The sequence below is a fragment of the Microcaecilia unicolor genome, chromosome 12 (genome assembly GCF_901765095.1).
Source record: "Microcaecilia unicolor chromosome 12, aMicUni1.1, whole genome shotgun sequence".
NCBI lineage: Eukaryota > Metazoa > Chordata > Amphibia > Gymnophiona > Siphonopidae > Microcaecilia > Microcaecilia unicolor.
In genome coordinates, this window is record NC_044042.1 from 101371195 (window position 1) to 101392758 (window position 21564).

At 46.3% G+C, this 21564-nt stretch overlaps 1 protein-coding gene across 1 annotated transcript in view; it reads right to left on the reverse strand.

The window, feature by feature from the left end:
- TUBG1 (tubulin gamma 1) overlaps nt 1-21564 on the reverse strand; it is a 363160-nt gene that overhangs the window by 331929 nt on the left and 9667 nt on the right. Inside the window, exon 2 of the mRNA XM_030221259.1 lies at nt 8827-8939. Coding sequence (XP_030077119.1) covers nt 8827-8939 — 113 coding nt within the window. The remainder of the gene's footprint in view (nt 1-8826; nt 8940-21564) is intronic.

Genomic DNA, 21564 nt, shown 5'->3' on the forward strand with positions numbered 1-21564 from the left:
GGAGAATGCAAGCTTCCGCCGTTGGGCCACATGGGGGATTATATATTTATAACATCTTTTGGCAGCCAGAGGTCAGAGCTTAGCTGGGAAGCTTTACTTGCGACAGAACCACATAATTTGTTTGCTTATAGATAGGCAAGTTAATACATTGAGAGCTTGAACCCAATAGCTCTTATGTTCTCATTAAGAGCTTGCTGGATAGAATTTTTTGAGCTCTTTCAAGATGGAGGTATGTCTATTTCCTCTCTACATAGAGATCTGGAACACTATTTTCAGTTCCTGATAGGGTGCAACTTCAGGCTTGCTGGGGTTGAGACTTGGGAGTACCACTGGACTTCTAGATTTCAACAAGCTGATTCGCAGTATCCCTACCATATTGATTAATGCAGAACTGCGTATCAATTAAGAGTGTTACATCAAGCATATTTTACCAAGGAACAACTTTATAAGGCGAGAGGAGTGGGATCCCCCATATGTCGGAAGTACCATCAAGATGTTAACTCATGTTTTCATGCATTTTGATTGTGCGACCATCAAATCTTTTTTGGACGCAGGTGATAAGATATTTGTAGACATTATGTGGACGGTCAATCCCAGTATCGCCGGTGGGTCTCCTTTTGGACAAGTATGAAGATCTCGGCACTCAGTCGCATATAATGAAAACCTAGAACCTTACTAATCCACTGTTGAAAACCTACCGTTCACTATACCTAATAAATGCCTCCCTTCTACTCTCTACTTCTTCCCTTAACTAATCTCTGTACAACAACAATTGTACCCTACATCCAAGAATAATTGTGTTAACAAAACTATGTAAGCCACTTTGAGCCTGCAAATAGGTGGGAAAAAGGTGTGATACAAATGCAATAAATAATAATAATAATCCGCAAGGCGGGTATGTTGGGCAAACAAATAGGAGTGTGGATCAACGACAAAACCCATCTGTTGCATCCCTACCTTGTTCTTCTGGCAGCGGCCATTTGGCAGGATCATCTGAGCAGCAACCATTTTGGGAAGATCATCTGAGGGGCAGCCATCTTGGTAGGATCATTTGAGGAGCAGCCATCTTAGGCAGCTCATCAAGGAGGCAGCTATCTTGAATGTCTTTTGGGCGTGCCCTATGAGATCTCTCGCCTCTCAGCTGAGACCAGGATCCTCTGATTGGAGGCCTATATAAGAGTTGGCCTGGGACACCATCTTTGCTTCGGCTTCTATCTTGTTAGAGGTTTGGTGCTTGTATCGTGTGCTTCACTACTACTCGTCTGCTTTACCTGCTTTGACCTTTGGACTGTTCCTGACTACCCGCTGTTTTGCTGCCTGCTTTGACCTTTGGACTGTTCCTGACTACCCGCTGTATCGCTGCCTGCCTTGATCTTTGGACCAGACCTGATTATCCGCTGTGTTCCTGCCTGCCTTGACCCTTGGACCGTACCTGATTACCCATTGTAGTGCTGCCTGCCTTGATCTCGGGACTGTACCTGCCTACCCGCCAAGTTACACCCGCTCTTACCACTAGCCAGGTCAGTGGCTGCCCAACCCCGTCCAGATCCCGAAGTCCTGGTGGCCACCTGCACCTGGGGGCTCAACTCCTGGGGAACGGTTGTCGCTTCCAGATGAAGCTAGGGGATGTCCAGCTGCTTGACCGAGGGCGGCGCTGCTCTTCATCCACCGTGCTCAGTCGTGGCACAAGGGCTCATTACCCAGTCCTAACACCATCCTTCTGGCAATGGAGGAACCGGTTTCATGCCCTGATATTACTGGAACAGATATATGCTCACTCTTCCTATAAAAGAAAACAATTATTTCTAGCCACCTGGGACAATTATCTCCAGTCTTTGCCTCGTAGAGTTCGCAGCCTCATTTTAAATTCTTATTAGATTTTTTTTTCGAAGACTCCCAGTCTGTTGCTCTATGGGAGTGGTTTTTTTCATCTTACCCTCTCGTGGTGCGATGGGGGGTGGGGATGGGTTGGCCTCGGTGTGCTCTGTGCAATAAGGTGGTTTGCCCCGTGCAGTTCCCTGTGGAGTATCTTTTTCTTTTTTTTTTTACTGACACAAAGTCAGGATTGGGGGGGGGGGGGGGTTTGTTAAGGGAGCAAATTTGCTCGCATAATGAAGATACGTACCTGTAACAGATATTCTCCGAGGACAGCAGGCTGAATATTCTCACTGATGGGTTGCCGTCCGTGACAGCCCAGGAGACCAGAACTTTAGAAAAAACTAGAAGTCTCTGGAATGCTCTGTCGCACGGGCCGAGCACACCGCGCATGCGCGAATGGCTTCCCACCCGTGACGTTGAGCGTGTCCTCTTTCAGTTAAATAAAAAGCAAAATAGAGAACTGGAACAACTCCAAGGGGAGGAGGGAGGGTTTGTGAGAATATTCAGCCTGCTGTCCACGGAGAATACCTGCTACAGGTATGTATCTTCATTTTCTCCGAGGACAAGCAGGCTCAATATTCTCACTGATGGGGTATCCCTAGCCCCCAGGCTCACTCAAAACAATGAACACTGGTAAATTGGGCCTCGCAACGGCGAGGACACAATATAGATTGAACTAAAAAGAAAAACAACTAACAGAGTGCAGCCTGGAACAGAACAGAAATGGGCCTAGGAGGGTGGAGTTGGATTCTAAACCCCAAACAGATTCTGCAGCACCGACTGCCCAAGCCGACTGTCGCGTTGGGTATCCTGCTGAAGGCAGTAGTGAGGTGTGAATGTGTGGACTGATGACCACATTGCAGCCTTGCAAATCTCTTCAATAGAAGCTGACTTCAAGTGAGCCACTGACACAGCCATGGCTCTGACATCAAGAGCCGTGACATGGCCCTCCAGAGTCAGCCCAGCTTGGGCTTAAGTGAAGGAAATGCAATCTGCTAGCCAATTAGAGATGGTGCATTTTCTGATGGCAACTCCCCTCCTGTTGGGATTAAAAGCTGGGCGGACTGTCTATAGGGCTTTGTCCGCGCCACGTAAAAGGCCAATGCTCTCTTACAGTCCAAGGTGCAACTTGTCTTCACCAGGGCGGGTGTGAGGACGGAGAAAGAATGTTGGCAAGACAATTGACTGGTTCAGATGGAACTCCGACACCACCTTCGGCAAGAACTTAGGGTGAGTGCGGAGGACTACTCTGTTATGATGAAACTTGATATAAGGTGCATGCACTACCAGGGCTTGGAGCTCACTGACTATGAGCTGAAGTAACAGCCACCAAGAAAATGACCTTCCAGGTCAAGTACTTCAGATGGCAGGAATTCAGTGGCTCAAAAGGAGCTTTCATCCCACTGAAATCCTTTGACACTGGTGGAGGTTTGACAGGGGGCTTTAACAAAAGCAAACCTCTCATGAAGCGAACAACTAAAGGCTGTCCAGAGATAGGCTTACCCTCTACACGTTGATGATCACTAATTGCACTAAGGTGAACCCTTACTGAGTTGGTCTTGAGATCAGACTCTAACAAGTATAGAAGGTACTCAAGCAGGGTGGGTCTGTGTAGGACAAGAAAAGGGATCTAGGGCCCTGCTGTCACACCAGACGGCAAACCTCCTCCATTTGAAAGAGTAACACTTTTTCATGGAATCTTTCCTGGAAGCAAGCAAGACTCGGGAGACACCCTCTGAAAGACCCAAGGAGGCAACTTCTAAGCTCTCAACATCCAGGCAGTGAGAGCCAGAGACTGGAGGTTGGGATGCAGAAGCGACCCCTCGTTCTGGGTGATGAGGGTTGGAAAACACTCCAATCTCCAAGGTTCTTCGGAGGACAACTCTAGAAGAAGAGAGAACCATATCTGACGGGGCCAAAAACGCGCAATCAGAATCATAGTTCCACGGTCCTGCTTGAGTTTCAGCAAAGTCTTCCCTACTAGAGGTATGGGAGGATACGCATACAGAAGGCCTGTCCTCCAATGAAGGAGAAAGGCATCCGACGCTAGTCTGTTGTGGGCCTGAAGTCTGGAACAGAATTGAGGGACTTTGTGATTGATCTGAGTGGCAAAAAGATCCATCGAGGGGGTGCCCCACTCTCAGAAGATCTTGTGGACAACATTCATGTTCAGAGACCACTTGTGAGGTTGCATGATCCTGCTCAATCTGTCGGCCAGACTGTTTTTTATGCCTGCCAGATACGTGGCCTGGAGAAGCATGCCGTGATGGTGCGCCCAAAGCCACATCTTGACGGCCTCCTGACACAGAGGGTGAGATCCGGTGCCCCCCTGCTTGTTGATGTAATACATTGCAACCTGATTGTCTGTCTGAATTAAAATGATTTGACTGGGCAGCTGATCTCTGAAAGCCTTGAGAGCGTTCCAGATCGCTCGTAATTCCAGGAGGTTGATCTGAAGATCCTTTTCCTGAAAGGACCAAGCTCCTTGAGTGTGAAGCCCATCTACATGGGCTCCCCAACCTAGGAGGGATGCATCCGTCATCAGCACTTTCTGCGGCTGAGGAATTTGAAATGGACGTCCCAAAGTGAAATTGGATCGAATGGTCCACCATTGAAGGGATCTGCAAAATTCGGTGGAGTACATCCTCTCGATCCCCTGTGACCCTGACACCACTGGGAAGCTAGGGTCCAGTGAGCTGATCTCATATGCAGACGTGCCATGGGAGTCGCATGAACTGTGGAAGCCATGTGCTCTAAAAGTCTCAACATCTGCCAAGCTGTGATCTGTTGAGACGCTCGATCCAAGGACACTAGGTCCAGGAGATTGTCTGCCCGTGCCTGGAGGAGATAAGCTTGAGACGTCCGTGTGTCCAACAGAGCTCCAATGATGACCCATCAGTGAGAATATTCAGCCTGCTTGTGCTCAGAAAAACACTCTTTTGACTCTGTTATATTATCTCATTGATCTGATACACATTATTCTTGTATATTTAGCCTCTAGATATTAGAGGCTTATCTATATATGTACATATCACCTTGGCAATATGTATTGTTTTTTGTTTGGGGGGGGGGGGGGGGGGGAAATATATTGTATGTACATAAGCAGTTTCTTGTTTTCCTACGGTCTGTTGGATTAGGATGAATCATTGGTTCTGCTCTGGATCCAGAAGGAGTAGTATGAGCTGTGGGGAGGGATGGACTGAACACAGTACTGTAAAACAAATTGTTATTGCATTGGGTGTTTCCCAGCCTGTTTAATGAACACTATACATTTATGACTACAAAAGAGGACATAAGAGGGAGGAAGGATGGTATAAAATCTGATAGCTCAAGGGCTGTTCTATCCCTATTGTGGAATGCTATAAAAACCTAAGCACCCCACTTAGTGTAGCCTTTTATTGGTGTATGGTAGTTAGAAAGCCAAGAGTGAACTGTACACATTTACACTGTGGCTATCATTTTATCTGTATAAATTAATAACAAGTTATATCACAACGATGATAATAAAAGGGGGCGGGAATTTGGGTAGGGAATGTTATTGATGAATATTGAACATCGCCTGTGTTTCTGAGAGGGAAGTTATTTTTATATGTTCAATAAAAAAAATGTTTCAACCTTAAAAAACGTTTTTACTATATGTTTTTGCCTCCAACAAAATCTTCTTTTCAAAGTCTCTCTTTGCCTTATCAGTGTTTTGTGTTTGACTTGCCATTCCTTATGCTGTCTCCTAGTGATTAGGGTGGTGGACTCTGGTCCTGGGGAACTGAGTTCGAGTCACACTTCAGGCACAGGCAGCTCCTCGTGACTCTGGGCAAGTCACTTAACCCTCCATTGCCCCATGTAAGCCGCAATGAGCCTGCCATGAGTGGGAAAGCGCGGGTTACAAATGTAACAAAAAATAAAAAAAAATAAAAAAATTTCAGTCAGATCCTTCTTTCATTTTCTGAAGGATTTTCTTTTAGCTCTAATAGCTTCCTTCACCTCCCTTTTTATGTTTAAATCTTTTTATTCAAATCAACATCATTTATAACGGATACAGCTTGTGACTAATAACCATAAATTTAACATTTCCTCTGTGCAACTCTATCCAACCTCTTATGTCAAGATAGTATAAATTTTTTATTAACATTTCCCCCTCCCCCTCCCCCCCTCCTTCCCCTTCCCTCTCCTCCCATCTCCCCCTTTCCCTCTGGTCTTCTTCTTCCCCCCTTTATGAAAGCTATTGGTTATAAAATGTTCTAGGTAAGTCAACCAATTCCAATTCTTCTCTTCTCTTTGTTCTACCCTCCCATCCTCCCCCCGGAACTGTCCATAAATATAGGAGATTTAGGCCAAGACCTCACAATGTTGCCTTCCTCATATTGGAATGTGGGGGTCTCCCAACCGGTTAAGTATCACACTACGAGCCCTAGGCGCAAGCACATGTATGTAACTTTTCCAAGTCAAGTATAGTTCTCTTTGTCTTTTAAATTTCAAGTAGGTGTCTCGTAATTCCATCATCAACAAGGTGTGGAATCTATTGCGCCATTGCCAATATGTAGGAGGTTCCCGTTTGACCCAATTGACCATTATGCATTTCTTTCCGATTAAACATGCTTTATATAGCAATAAATTATGGTAAACAGCACTGGCCCCCCCCACAGCGTCCAGACCCAATAGAGCATACTCCGGGCGCAATAGAATATATTTATTCAACACATAGCCCATAAATCTAAATATTTTAGCCCAGAATCGCCTGATCTCCCGGCATTCCCATAGAGCATGATAAAAAGTGCATGTATCTTTTCTACACCGCTCACATATAGGTGAATCCACTCCCCCCATTTTATGTAGTCTCATTTTAGACGTATAGGCACGAAAGATCACCCGTCCTTGGCATTCTCGTAATTCTGCGCTACCTATTTTTCTGGGAATCTGCTTCAAAGTACTTAACAACATTTGCCGTGTTATCCCTCTCTTGGTGTCTGCTGACCATTTCATTGTAAGAGAATTCATTTGTTTCGGTCTTTCAGTGTGCATAAGCCTTTTGTGTAAGAGTGATATTGATATGGCGTCTTCCGTTGGCACTTCATACAGCTGATCAATTTTGTTTGGGATATCCATAGCAAGATATTGTCTAGGGATACCTGCAATGTAATGGGAGATTCCTTCACCTCCCTTTTTAACTATGCCGGCTATTGTTTGGTCTTCCTTCCTCCTTTTTTAATATATTGAATATATTTGGTCTGGGCTTCCAGGATGGTATTTTTGAATAGCATGATGCAAAAAAAAAAAAACAGAAGAAACCATTCTTTGCACAATAAAAAACAAAAAAAAAACAGCGAAGATGACTCAAAAAAAAAATCAGACGCCGCCGCTAATGTAAAATCGATAAAATCAAGTTTATTGGACTTAAAAGAATAATGTAATAATATATAAAAGGTGGGCGAGACTCGACACAGCTGTGTTTCGGCCTATCTGGCCTGCATCAGGAGTGTTGTCATCATGGGATACCTCACTTCCTATATTTATATCATCTAATCCAGAGGACTTTATCGTCGTCTTTCAAGGATGGTACATATGATTGTGCTTGAACGTCTGTACAATCAACTTCTAAATATAAAATAAGGTGTAAAATGTTATAGTATTCTCATTGTATGTCTAATTGAAAAACACCATCGATATGACCTCTACTTGGATGTCTTTTTATTAAACATTTACACTACATTAGTAGTGCTTGGATGTCTTTTTATTAAACATTTAGAAATGTTTTATATATTACATTATTCTTTTAAGTCCAATAAACTTGATTTTATCGATCTTACATTATTTTATTTTATTTTTTTTTTGTTACATTTGTACCCCGCGCTTTCCCACTCATGGCAGGCTCAATGCGGCAGAGTCACAAGGAGCTGCCTGTGCCGGAAATCAAACTCAGTTCCTCAGGACCAAAGTCCACCACCCTAACCACTAGGCCACTCCTCCACATTAGAAACATCGTCTTCTGATTTTTGTTGAGTCATCTTCGCTTTTTTTTTTTTTTTTTTTGAATAGCATCCACACCTTTGACCTTTGCAGCTGCTCCTTTTAAGTTTCATTTGTTTTGGGCTTCTTTTTTTTTACCCTTCTCCTAATTTTATCATAGTCTCCTTTTTGAAAGTTAAATGCTAACGTATTGGATTTCCTGTGTGTTTTTACTCCAAAGATATCAAATCTGATCATATTATGATCACTGTTATCAAGTGGCCCCAGGACAATTAACTCCTGCACCAGATCATGTGCTCCACTAAGGACTAGGTCTAGAATTCTTCCCTCTTCCCCTTTTTTTGGATCCTAAACCAGCTGCTCCATAAAGCAGACCTTGATTTCATCAAGGAATTTTACCTCCCTAGCATGTGCTGATGTTACAGCTTTAGTCAGAAAACACTGGTACTTTGCTCATACTGAACAGAGCAATTGCCACTTAAAACGCGCTCTATAAAAAACAAAAAAAAACAAAAACAAAGAGGAAATAGAAGCTTTGCGGTACAGAGGAGGGGATAGAGACCTGGCACCACCAGCTATACCCACTTAAGGCAAAAAACTAAACCTTATTCCCCATTTCAATTGGGCTAATAGAATTAGCCCAGGAGCTGCAGAGATATCTACCACCTGCTGAAAACAGATAACTAATTGAATTGTCACACCATTCTAATTTAGTATTCTCTATTTTCACCTGCTGGTAGATGGTCATAACCCACTAGTTCTGGGCTGATCTGTGGGATACTAAGGAAATTAATTCCCACATGGCCTTAGCCAAGGACATAACTTGTTAAGTCAGGCCCTAGGTGCGCTCCTCCTATACTCCAACACGTGGTCACTTCTCAGGCTATGAGCACGTGTCATTGATACATGGTACCATGTCCTCTCAAATGCACAGCTAAGTACAACTGGATAGAGAGAGTAATACAAATTAGGAGATGCTATTACCTGATAAAAGAAAACATCTTTTCTGTCTGTACCCTCTGTAGCAAATTCTTCAACAATTCCTTCAGGGCTTATACCATGCTCAGCACATAACTGCTTCCAAAACTCAAAGCCAACTGCAAAATAAAGAAAATAGAAATCCAATTCAATTAATTATGGAAGGTTTTGTTAGCCAGAAAAAAAAAAAAAAACCTGCGAGGTCTGTGATCACAAAAAAAGAAAACTGAAAAATGGCTGGAGTTATTTCGCCCAGACCTAAAAGAGACTGCCACCTCCTGAAAGCTGGTCAAGAAATGTAGGGGAAAAGATCTTTCGATTGTTAACCTTTATTTTGATGCATGCAAGTGGACTAACATAGTAAATCACAGCATATAAAGACCTTTACGGACCATTCAGTGTGCTCGATATACACTGACTTCTGTGCCCCCCCCCCCCCCAAGACCAGCACATACCTCTCCACCCCCCCATCCCAGGGAAGGCACTACCCCCATAAAGAGTTGTATCTTTTATTCTGCACAGACTGCATCCCTTCATGATTAAACATAGCAACCACACTACTTGCTCCAGCTCTGAAACCTATTTTCAGTGTAAAAACTACTTACTACTACTACTAAACATTTCTAAAGCGCTACTAGGGTTACGCAGCGCTGTACAATTTAACAAAGAAGGGCAGTCCCTGCTCAAAGGAGCTTACAATCTAATGGACTAAATGTCAAGTTGGGGCAGTCTAGATATCCTGAACAGAGGTACAATGGTTATGTGCCGAAGGCAACACTGAAGAGGTAGGCTTTGAGTAAGGATTTGAAGATGGGCAGGGAGGGGGCTTGGCGTATGGGCTCAGGGAGTTTATTCCACGCATAGGGTGAGGCGAGGCAAAAAGGGCGGAGCCTGGAGTTGGCAGTGGTGAAGGGATTTGGCCTGTGAGCAGAGGTTTCGGGTAGGAACGTAAGGGGAGATGAGAGTAGAGAGGTAATGAGGGGCTGCAGATCGAGTGCATTTGTAGGTAAGTAGGAGAAGCTTGAATTGTATGCGGTACCTGATCGGAAGCCAGTGAAGTGACGAGGAGAGGACTGATATGAGCATATCGGTCCAGACGGAAGATGAGACGTGCAGCAGAGTTCTGAACGGATTGGAGGGGGGATAGATGGCTAAGTGGGAGGCCAGTGAGGAGTAGGTTGCAGTAGTCAAGGCGAGAGGTAATGAGAGAGTGGATGAGAGTTCGGGTTGTGTGCTCAGAGAGGAAAGGGCGAATTTTGCTGATGTTATAGAGAAAGAAGCGACAGGTCTTGGCTATCTGCTGGATATGCACAGAGAAGGAGAGGGAGGAGTCGAAGATGACTCCGAGATTGCGGGCAGATGAGACGGGGAGGATGAGGGTGTTATCAACTGAGATAGAGAATGGAGGGAGAGGAGAAGTGGGTTTGGGTGGAAAGACAATAAGCTCGGTCTTGGCCATGTTCAGTTTCAGGTGGCGGTTGGACATCCAGGCATAATACTGCATAATACTGTTGCAGCTATTCAGTTTCTGGCTGTGATCTCACAAAGACCATATAAGGGAAGCAGAACTGGGCCTGGCTCATATCTGTATGAGAGACTTCCAAGGCACTGTTCTCCCCAGAGCTAGGACACCAACAACTGCCTATAGTACTCTGATAACTTTTCAGAGAACATGTTAAATCAAACTTCTTCCACTATCTAGTCATACAAGACTGTGCGTTTAGGTTATTTTGCCCAAAGGCAGGAAAACTAAAGTAACACTGTTAGGTTCTTTTTTTTTTTTGGGGGGGGGGGGGGGGGGGAACAACATGTTGCTATATTTAAATATTTTTAAATGCCATTGTATCTTATTTAATTTTGGTTTTCATGTCTATATATTTATATAATGCAGGGGCTGTTGTAATAATCTTACAATAGCTAAAGCAAAGCAAACAAAGAAAAAAATGTTCCCCAATGTAGCTGAGTGGAGGAGTAGCCTAGCGGTTAGTGCAGCGGACTTTGATCCTGGGGAACTGGGTTCGATTCCCACTGCAGCTCCTTGTGACTCTGGGCAAGTCACTTAACCCTCCATTGCCTCAGGTACCAAAACTTAGATTGTGAGCCCTCTAGGGACAGAGAAAGTACCTGCATATAATGTGTACAGCGCTGCGTATGTCTAGTAGCGCTATAGAAATGATTAGTAGTAGTAGTAGTAGTAGCAAATAGTATGCAAATAAATTGCAAACAAAAAATGTGTACTTATGTGGGTATGTGCTATCAGCAACTTTATTTTGTGCATCCACAGATAATAAATAAATAAAAACTATAATGGCACTTGGGAGTTGTATATGTGTAGAATGCTAGTCTGTGCATAATTTTGTCGGTATCAGGAAAACTGTAGCAGTGCATGAGGTTTTCCAGTGCATGCACACAATGTGTTTTATACATTAATCATCAATAGTATTCAACACAGAAATATTATTCTATTGTGTTACATCATGATTCCAGCACTTTACTCTTTGTTTCAGCAAACCTTCACCCCAGCCCCTTATCACCAGCCTTATTTTTGGAACCCATCCCCTTCAACAAAGCCAGAAAAAAATATATAGCTGTGGTCAGTCATGCTCGCAGTAAAGAGAATAGACATGAAATCCACACTAATGTGTGACTGTAGAAGAATGAGCGAACAAACCTAGCATTAACGCCCAAATCTTAAAAGAACCCTGCAGTCAGCCTTCAGGTCTTTGAGCATTTACCTGCCTCTCATAGCTAGTACCTTAATTACCATAGTAATTAAAATGATCTGTGTGCTGATGTTTTTGCAAATCTTTGTGCACAGTTAGCTCATGCGCAAAATTCGTCTGAACACAGAACATCCACAGCTGTCCACAAAATTGTGTGCAGAAGCTATGCCAAGCTGTATACAAAGAAAGAGTTGACACCATTGTAGTTGTAATCCATTGGGTTGGTCGTGAGCCCTTGGGTCCTGGCCGAGGCCAGCAGAGCGCCGACCCAGGCCAAGGGGAGACCGACCCACTACCACACACCCCAGCTACACAATACCCCTAAGCTACCCCTCCCCGCAGTACCTCAGGAAGAAAGGGAAATAGGCATACAGGCGGGCCTCACAGCCGAACTGGAACCCAGGCGCGCAGGGCCACTCGTGCGGCCCTCACGGCCGAACTGGAACCCAGACACACACAGGGAGGGGTGAAAGAACCCAGAGGGCCCCCCCGGGACCCCAAGATGCCAGTCACGCCAGCAATAGGCCAGAGAGTAACAAAGGAACCAGAGCAGGGCCACGCCCTCCCAGGGGACTAGCGCAGGACAGGGGAACTAATACAGCAAGCCCCGGAACCACCAGAGGACAAGGGGAGGGTCACCAGAGGACCAGGCTACCTCCCAAGACACCGCAGCCAGGCCCTCCCCAGGACAGAAGGGAAAAGAAATCCTCAAGGCCACAAAAACCAGAGAAAGGTACAGCAAACCAAAAAGAGAGAGATAGCCCCAGCCAGCGGCCAGAGGTACAAGTCACAAAAGGGAGGCAGAAAAGCCCTTGCCTCAAACCCACTGAAGACAGAGCCAGACACACAGTATACAAAGGGTTAAGCTTGCTGAGCCAGCAAGCTGGCACAAGAGAGAGAGCTCCTAAAGTCAACAAACAATTAGAGAGAGCACTCCCAGCCAGGGGGAGCACTGCCCTACTGAACAAACACCCAGTCAGAGGCAGGGACACAATACACATAGTACACAAAGGGTAAAACTCACTGAGACAGCTGAGCGGCACACGGGGGAGAGAAATCCTAAGTAAACTATCAACCGGAGAAAACGCTCTCAGACAAGCAGCCTAGCTGAAATGGAGGCTGAACAAAACCTAGCCCCCACTGACAAACAAGCAGCTGGCTTCCCACAGAGAAGGCAAGCAGCGAAGGGAAGCCCAGCTGGAAGCAGGTGAGCTGATTGCACCCAGCTCTACACACAAAGGAAAAGGGAAAAGAATCTTAGCACAGGAACACACAGAATCAAAAGTCAGCACACTGAACACCGTACTGACAGGCTTCTGTCACACATAGATGCAACGCCAAAGCAGAGTAGGTAGCAACATGCAGGCTTAAGTACTACCCACTGACGTCAGCACAACCCCTGGCAGCCAATCAGAAGCGACGTCCCCCCTCTCCCCCTGCCAAACCGGCAGAATCATAACAGTAGTCTTTTCTCCTAGAGTATGATGGCAGTCGCTTTAACCAGAGAAGGTGGTGAGAGGGACTATATAGCAAGCTTATCCCACTGCCCACAGAGAACCCCCTGTTAAAGGTAAGCAACTCTTTCGCTATAGCCAAGCAGCCCAACCTAGATGACTCCCAAATTAGGGCTGCAAGGGACAGTGAGAAGGAGAAATTAGATCTTACCTGCAAATTTGCTTTCCTTTAGTCCCTCTGGACTAGGATCGGACTGATGGGTTGTGGACTCCTTCCAGCAGGTGGAGACTGAGAACTTCTAACTCTAGCTCGCCAATAAGAGCTCTGGCCATGTGACCATAGAATCAGTATTTGACTAACAAAGCAGGAAAGGAGAGAAAGAACTTCCTTCTGTTCCCCCTGGAATTAAGCATCCTTAAAATGTGCTTGAAACAGCACGGCAAGGCCGTATCCCATATACTCACACACAACTCACCCCAGAGAAGTGGTTTGTCATGCAGGAACACTCCACAAGGAGAGTCCCAATTCCTTTTTTAAGCTATAAAAGCTCAGAGACTTCCGGTGGAGCTGCCGGCCAAGATGGCCGCCGCACAGTGAGCTCCCGACGGCGACGATCGGGGATCCCACAAGAAACAGCACTTCCACCCCCAGAAAACGGCGGAGACGCTGTACCTCGGCCAAAAATGACCCTAACACACGACTGAGAGCCGCGGAACCCGAATCGCAGTGACGGAGAGGTGAAATTCGGCGCTCGGCCACACCCGCGTGGAACCGCGATTGGCGATAGCCAGCGAGAAAACCAGGAGGGAGGCACACCAAAGGCCCGTTGCGGGAGGTGGATCAAGGAAACAAATAGAACAAAAAAGGTACAAAAACCTCATCTGTGGGATCCAGAATGGGCGGAAGGAGCCGGTGGCGCGAGTAGCTGGATGAGGGTGTGGCGGAGTGCGGCTGAGAGAACGGGACACGCGATTTAGGGGGTAAAGCAGCGCATTAGTCCAAGCGACTGATGGTGGAAAGAGAGGCATGCAAAGATTAGCACATAAAACTCACCATTAGCATCTGCAAACGACCACAAGAGTGCTCAACAAATAAAGTAGAATTGGAGAACACGGAGAGGCATAACGCCTGTAGAGGCCGAGATTTGTAAAAGTGCAGAGACTCAGACATTATAAGATTGGACCAGGCAGCTCCACAGACGTAGGACTGAGCAACCATAAAATGGAGCTCAGTACACTATAAGTAAATTGATTGTCCAGTCCACAGCAGCCGGTAACTGAGAAACCAAGACAAAGTGCAGCAATAAAATCTTGCTGATCTGACTTTAGCCAACCCCAGCACATTGTATGGCGACCAGAGGATCCAGGAAAGAGTTGGACAAGAATAAAAGCGGGGGCATAAAGATGGCAGAGAAAAATTCTCTGCCGTCACCATCCGTGAGCTCTGCTTGGGCTTCTGAGATTGTCACAGAGGTAAAACTGGCGGTGGAGGAAACCATGAGCCACAAGCTACAGCAAATAATTGACAAGCTGGAGGGAATGGACCAAGAATAACAACCTTTACCAACGAGTTTCAGGAGGTCCAACAGAGACTGGGGGAAGTGGAAACCTCCTCACAAGAAGTTACAAAGTCCATTGAACATCTCCAAAAAAAGGTTTCAACACTAGAAGATAAAGTGGATGACTTGGAGAATCGTTCTCGAAGGAATAATCTGCGCCTAGTCGGACTACCAGAATCAATACAGGACGGGGAACTGAGAGGTTTCTTAGAGCCCTGGCTTGCCAAGTTGTTATCTAATCATAGTAAGACGGGGCCACTCAAGATAGAACAAGCACATCGCCTGGGCCCAAGGAAAGAGAAAACTACGCGGCCAAGAGTGGTTATAATGCGACTGCTTCACTATCAGCATAAGATGGAGGTGTTAGCGGCACTGCGGAAAGGGGGAAAGCTGGAGGTAGATGGACATAAGATACTCTGTTTTCAAGACTACTCCACCAAAGTCGCCCTCCAACGCAAGCAATTCGCACAAGTTTCTGTGATTAGTACATAAAAAGCAGATACGGTGCAGCTACTGTATCCGGCTACATGAAGATCCAACACAATGGCGAAGGTGCGGTACTACGATACAGTAGAAACCGCTCAAGCGTTCGTGGACCGGCTGGAGGAAGACAGACCCAGCGCGTCTGGAACTACATGAACAGTTCACTAGCCGGCAAAAGAGAGACTCAAGCACTAGACAGTGGAGGAGCAGAGAAGAAGTGAAGGCTCGTGCTTGGTTGCGGCTGAGTTTACAGTTATGCAGATGTTGATGATGTTTGTGAAGTTTTTAAGGTTGAAGGGGGTGGGGACAAAGTACACATATATTGTTGGCAAGGCTGGGATCCCGGAGCCAGGCATGGAAGTAAGGGCTCCTTGGGGCTTTTAAGAGTATGGGGATGTTGGGAAGGAGAGGGGAAGGTGGGAGAGGGGTAAAGGGGGGTACGTTGAGGAGTAGGAACTTCATGGTCACAGGGATACAGGAGAATACAGGTAACACATTAAGAGTCACAAGAGCACATATGCGTGTAGCATTCTGTTTAGCGATGGGTGGGGGGGGGGTATAGGCTGGGATGCCCACCCCACTCAGAGAAGATATCAAGGTAACACATTATTTAATTTACGATAACACGTGATGACCTCAAGGTAGTGTCATGGAATGTGGGAGGTATCTCTTCGCCAATCAAAAGGCAGAATATACTTCAGGCACTTCATAAAGCAACAGGTGTCACTAGCATTACTTCAAGAAACACATTTAAATGCCAAGGAACACGAGAAATTATGCCGTTGGTGGTGGTGGGCTCATATTACGAATTCCCTGCGCAGGCCTAAAAAAGCGGGGGGGTAATAATTTTAATTAAGAAGGGGTGCAAATTACCACACATAAAAATCATCGCTGATGGAGCGGGCAGATTTGTAATGGTTACACTTAACAGTAGAGCGTCAACCAGTAGTGATATGTAATGTGTATGCCCCCAACATATACAACAAGGGGTTTTATAAACAACTCTTGCATCATTTAACAAGTTTTGAGGGAATTCCCTTACTGATTGGAGGAGATTTCAACGCAGTGGGGATTCCTAAACTGGACAGATCACAGGGAGAGAAAAGGGAACGAGTGCGGACTCCAGAGGAATAGGGGTATTAAGTGAGGTTTTGGACCTGGTGGATATGTGGCGCACATGCCACCATGTCAAGGATTGATTACATATTTGGTTACCCTTCCTTATTTACAAAATTTCACGCCGCAGAAATAGGCCCCATTTAAAATATCAGATCATGCAATGGTAACAGTTGTCTGGAACTTGCAGAAGACAACCCGGGATCATTCCAGTGGAGATTTCCCATCTGTCTCTATAAAGATCAGGGTTTCAGGGAATACACACTCAAAAAATATAAGCAGTTCCAAGACACTAATCAGGAGCACATGACATCTCCCATACTCTATTGGGATACGGCAAAGCAGTACTCAGAGGGGAGATTATTGCATATACAAGTCATCAAAAAAAGGCCAGGGAGAAGGAGTTACTCCGCTTAGAGAAAGAAGGTAACACGGGCACGACGAGAATATGGACGACAATCATACTGTCGCACTAAAAGCCCAACTTTTAGAACTGCAGCAAACCCTCAACAAGAGATTACACAATAAGGCCCAACATAATTACGCTTATTATAGATATAAATTATATAAATATGCCAATAGAAGTGGAAAGATGTTGGTTAAGCTGGCAAACCCTAGGCAGGGCCCCTATAAAATAAAACCTTTTACTCACCTACTGGAACTTTAGAAAATAAAGATGCCCAAATAAATAGAATCTTGCAAGAATATTATAGGCAATTGTATGCTGCCCGGATCCACCCCCCGTTGGATAGCCAGCTGTATTTGGAGGACGGGAATCTTCCGCGAATAGGTGCACAGAGCCTAGATATGCTAAATGCCCCAATAACGGTAGATGAAGTGTCATGGGCAATACAGCAAGGACCCTTGGGAGAAGGCACCGGGCCCAGATGGGTATAGAGGAGAATTCTACAAGATGTTTGAGGGACGCAGTAGCGGAACCAATTACATCCTTGTTTAATACTATGGTACAGGAGAAACAAATGCCCAGTTCTTTAAGAACAGCTCAGATTATTGTGATTCCCAAACCTGGGCGAAAACCCGCAGAAACCAGAATCTTACAGGCCAATATCGTTACTCAACTATGAAGCAAAACCTGTTTGCCAAAGTATTAGCAATCGACTATCGCGAGTACTGCCAGATATTATTGAGGAGTCCAAGGTGGGATCTGTACAGGGCAGAACTATCACTAAAAACGTGAGGAAAATATTGGTAACCTTGGAGGCAGTGTCCAAGAAAGTTACAACCGTCGGTGCTAGTAAGTTTTGATGCCAAAAAAGCATGACAGGGTGGTATGGGATTCCCTATTTGGGAACGTTAGACGCTTATGGCATAAAAGGGTCTTTCAAGAGGCGATCCGAGCACTTACTATCTCCCACAGGCCCAGGTCTGGGACTAATGGCATTTTGTCCCCTCCCTTTCCAATACATCAGGGTACTAGGCAAGGATGTCCACTGTCGCCTTTATGTTTGTTCTAACATTAGACCCACTGATCAGAGATATCCTCCAAACACCTGATATACAAGGAGTCAAGATGGGCACCGAAACCTTTAAAATAGCAGCTTTCGCTGATGATTTATTAGCACAACTAGTAAAAAAGGCCCGTTTCTGACACAAATGAAACGGGCGCTAGCAAGGTTTCCTCGGAGTGTGTATGTTTGGGAGAGTGTATGTGAGAGTGTCTGTTTGAGAGTCAGAGTGAAGTGTGATTGTGTGAGAGAGAGCGTGAGTCTGGGTGTGAGTGTGTTTGTGAGAGAGTGTGTGTGTGAGAATGAGAGTGTGTGCAAGTGTGTATGTGAGACACAGTGTGAGTGAGAGTGTGTGTGTGTGGGCGAGAGAGAGTGTGTGTGAGACACAGATTCTCTGTTTGAGTGAGTGTATGAGACCAAGCGAGTGTGTGAGTGACTGTGTGGCACATAGAGAGTGAATGTGATACAGTGTGAGACAGAGTGTGTGAGAGTGAGAGTCAGAAAGACATTGTATATGAGAGAGTGTGAGCCGTGCCCTCCCAATCCATGGCCATCTGTCCCCTGCCCCCTCCATTCATCCTTTTCCAGCAATTCCCCTCTGTCCCTGAGCCTGCCCTCCCAATCCATGGCCATCCATGTTTGTCTGTCACCTGCCCCCTCCATTCATCCCTATCCTGCATTTCCCCTCTCTGCCTGAGGCCTGCTCTGCAATCCCTATCCATCCATGCCCATCTGTCCCCTCCATTCATCCCTATCCAGCAATTCCCCTCTCCCTGAGTCCTGCCCTTCCAATCCATGCCCATCCATGCTCCTCTGTCACCTGGCCCCTCCATTTTTCCCTATCCAGCATTTTCCCTCTCTGCCTGAGGCCTGCTCTGCAATACATATCCATCCATGCCCATCTGTCCCCTCCATTCATCCCTATCCAGCAATTCCCCTCTCCCTGAGTCCTGCCCTTCCAATCCATGCCCATCCATGCTCATCTGTCACCTGGCCCCTCCATTTTTCCCTATCCAGCATTTCCCCTCTCTGCCTGAGGCCTGCTCTGCAATCCATATCCATCCATGCCCATCTGTCCCCTCCATTCATCCCTATCCAGCAATTCCCCTACTCCCTGAGTCCTGCCCTTCCAATCCATGCCCATCCATGCTCCTCTGTCACCTGGCCCCTCCATTTTTCCCTATCCAGCATTTCCCCTCTCTGCCTGAGGCCTGCTCTACAATCCATATCCATCCATGCCCATCTGTCCCCTCCATTCATCCCTATCCAGCAATTCCCCTCTCCCTGAGTCCTGCCCTTGCAATCCATGCCCATCCATGCTCATCTGTCACCTGGCCCCTCCATTTTTCCCTATCCAGCAATTTCCCTCTCTCCCTGAGTCCTGCGCTCCCAATCCATGCCCATCCATGCTCCTCTGTCCCCTGCCGCCTCCCATTCATCCTTTTCCAGCAAGTCCCTCTCGCCCTTCCATGTTCCCCCCCCCCCTCGCATCCATGCTACGCTCTCTCCCATGTCCCAGCCTGGCCCGCCCTCTTCTCCCCCCCCTTCACATCCATGCCCCCCCCTTCGCATCCATGCATCCTTTTTTTTTTTTTTTTTTTATTCTTTTTAACTTACCTCCGTGGCGGTTCGTGCAGTGAAGCGTCAGGGAAGGAGGCGGCGCTCCCGACGTCTAGCTTTCCCTTCGCTGTGTTCCGCCTTGTTTTGAAGGCGGAACACAGCGAAGGGAAGGCTAGACGTCGGGAGCGCCGCCTCCTTCCCTGACGTTTCGCTTCCGGATTTGTTTGTTTTGTCGCGAGGGCGGGGCAGAGACGGCAGGCTGAACCCTTCAGCCTCAGCCTGGGAGTGACGTCAGATGGCTTCAAGGCTTCAGGCTTCAAGGCTTCAAGTTTCCGGCTTCACAGAACTCAGGCTTCCGGCTTCAAGTTTCCGGCTTCACAGAACGTGGCTTCAGAACGTTGAGGGTGCGTTTTATTATATTAGATATTCTAGGTACTGCCGCACCATGGACCGATACAAAGGCATTTTGTTTTCCATTCCTTTCCTAATAATACCTAACATTCTATTTGCTTTCTTAGCCGCAGCAGCACACTGAGCAGAAGGTTTCAACATATCATCAACGACGACACCTTCTCTGCACCTTTTCTAATTCCATTATATCTTTTTTTCAGATGCGGCGACCAGAATTGAACACAATATTCTAGGTACTGCCGCCACCATGGACCGATACAAAGGCATTTTTGTTTTCCATTCCTTGTGTTCAATTCTGGTCGCCGCATCTGAAAAAAAGATATAATGGAATTAGAAAAGGTGCAGAGAGGGTGACAAAAATGATAAAGGGGATGGGACGACTTCCCTATGAGGAAAGACTAAAGCGGCTAGGGCTCTTCAGCTTGGAGAAAGGCGGCTGAGGGAGATATGATAGAGGGTCTATAAAATAATGTAGTTCATTGGTGAGGCAAGATTTTCCTTCACTAAATCCATGTTGGCTGTGTCTCATTAATCCATACGTTGAATATGCTCTGTAATTTTGTTCTTTATAATAGTCTCTACCATTTTACCCGGCCCCAACATCAGGCTTACCAGTCTATATTTTCCCGGATCACCTCTGGAATTTTTTTTTTTAAATCGGCATTACATAAATTACATATTACTAAATACTTCCGCAATATCATTTTTAAATTCTATCAGTACTAGATCACGTGATGTGCTGAGGAGGGCGGCAGCAGGAAGCTCTCCTCTTAGGCCCCGTCCTTCCCCCCACTCCACCAGCGACTGAAATCCTGACCAGAGCGAAATAAAATCGAAGCGGGAACCGGAGGGAGTGTATGGACAACTTTGTAACGCGCGGGGAACAAATAATGCCGGCGAAAACAGCGCGGAAAGAAACAGAAAAGCCCTGCGCGGCGGAGTCAAAGATGGCCGCCAGCCCCACACCAGAGACTCCCGAGATAAAGTTTACTGCGCTGCAGCTACAACAACTAACCGAGGCGGTGCAGCAGGCGCTAGCCCCGCAGTTCCAACAATTATCAAGTCATCTCACGGCAGTGGAGACACAGCTAGAGGATACCACGCGACGCACCGGAGAGAACTAGAGCAGCGCGTATCGGCTGTGGAGGATGAGGGGACCGGAGCACAGCTAAAATAAAAGAACTACGCGAACTGGTGAAAAACAGGCCCTGCAGATTGATGACCTCGAAACAGGTCACGAAGAGATAACCTACGGATCCTTGGCATCCCAGAGTCCGTCTCAGAACACCTACTGCCCAGCATCTTAGAGAAATGGCTGCAGGAGGAATTCGCTCTATCAGATGGAGCGGGGCCCTTGTGCTTAGAGCGGGCACATCGCGTGGGCAGAAAGCCGGACAGCACACAGAGACCCCGAGTAGTCATGATTAAGGTGCACAATTTCATCCATAAAGTAGAAATTCTCAGAGGGGCGCGGCTCAAGAGAGACAAATTGACTTTTGAAAACTCTCCGGTTAAAATCTTTCAGGATTTCTCGATGTCTTTGCAGGAGAAGAGACGAAAATATGGACCAATATGCAAAACACTGGCTGAAGCAAACAAGAAATTTATGCTGGTATATCCAGCCACACTGCGGGTTCAACACCAGGACAAATGGCACTCATTCAAAACCGCAAAAGAGGCACAAGATTGGCTGACAGATTACCTAAGCCTAAAGCCTTGATGACAAAGCCCGATAGATCACAGATGGATATAAGTAGAACAATATGCAAGCCCTGGGGTTTGAGTCTTGATAAAGAATTTACAAGGCCGGGATAATTCCCCGGGACGGTGAGAGTGGATGGGGGGGGGGGGGGGGCTACACATCATTGATCCTTTCTCTCCCTTTCCGGTATTAGTATTGGGAAGGGGTTGGAAGAGGGGATGGAGGTAAGGGAATGGGATGGGTTAAGGGATAGAGGGGGGGTGGGAAGGG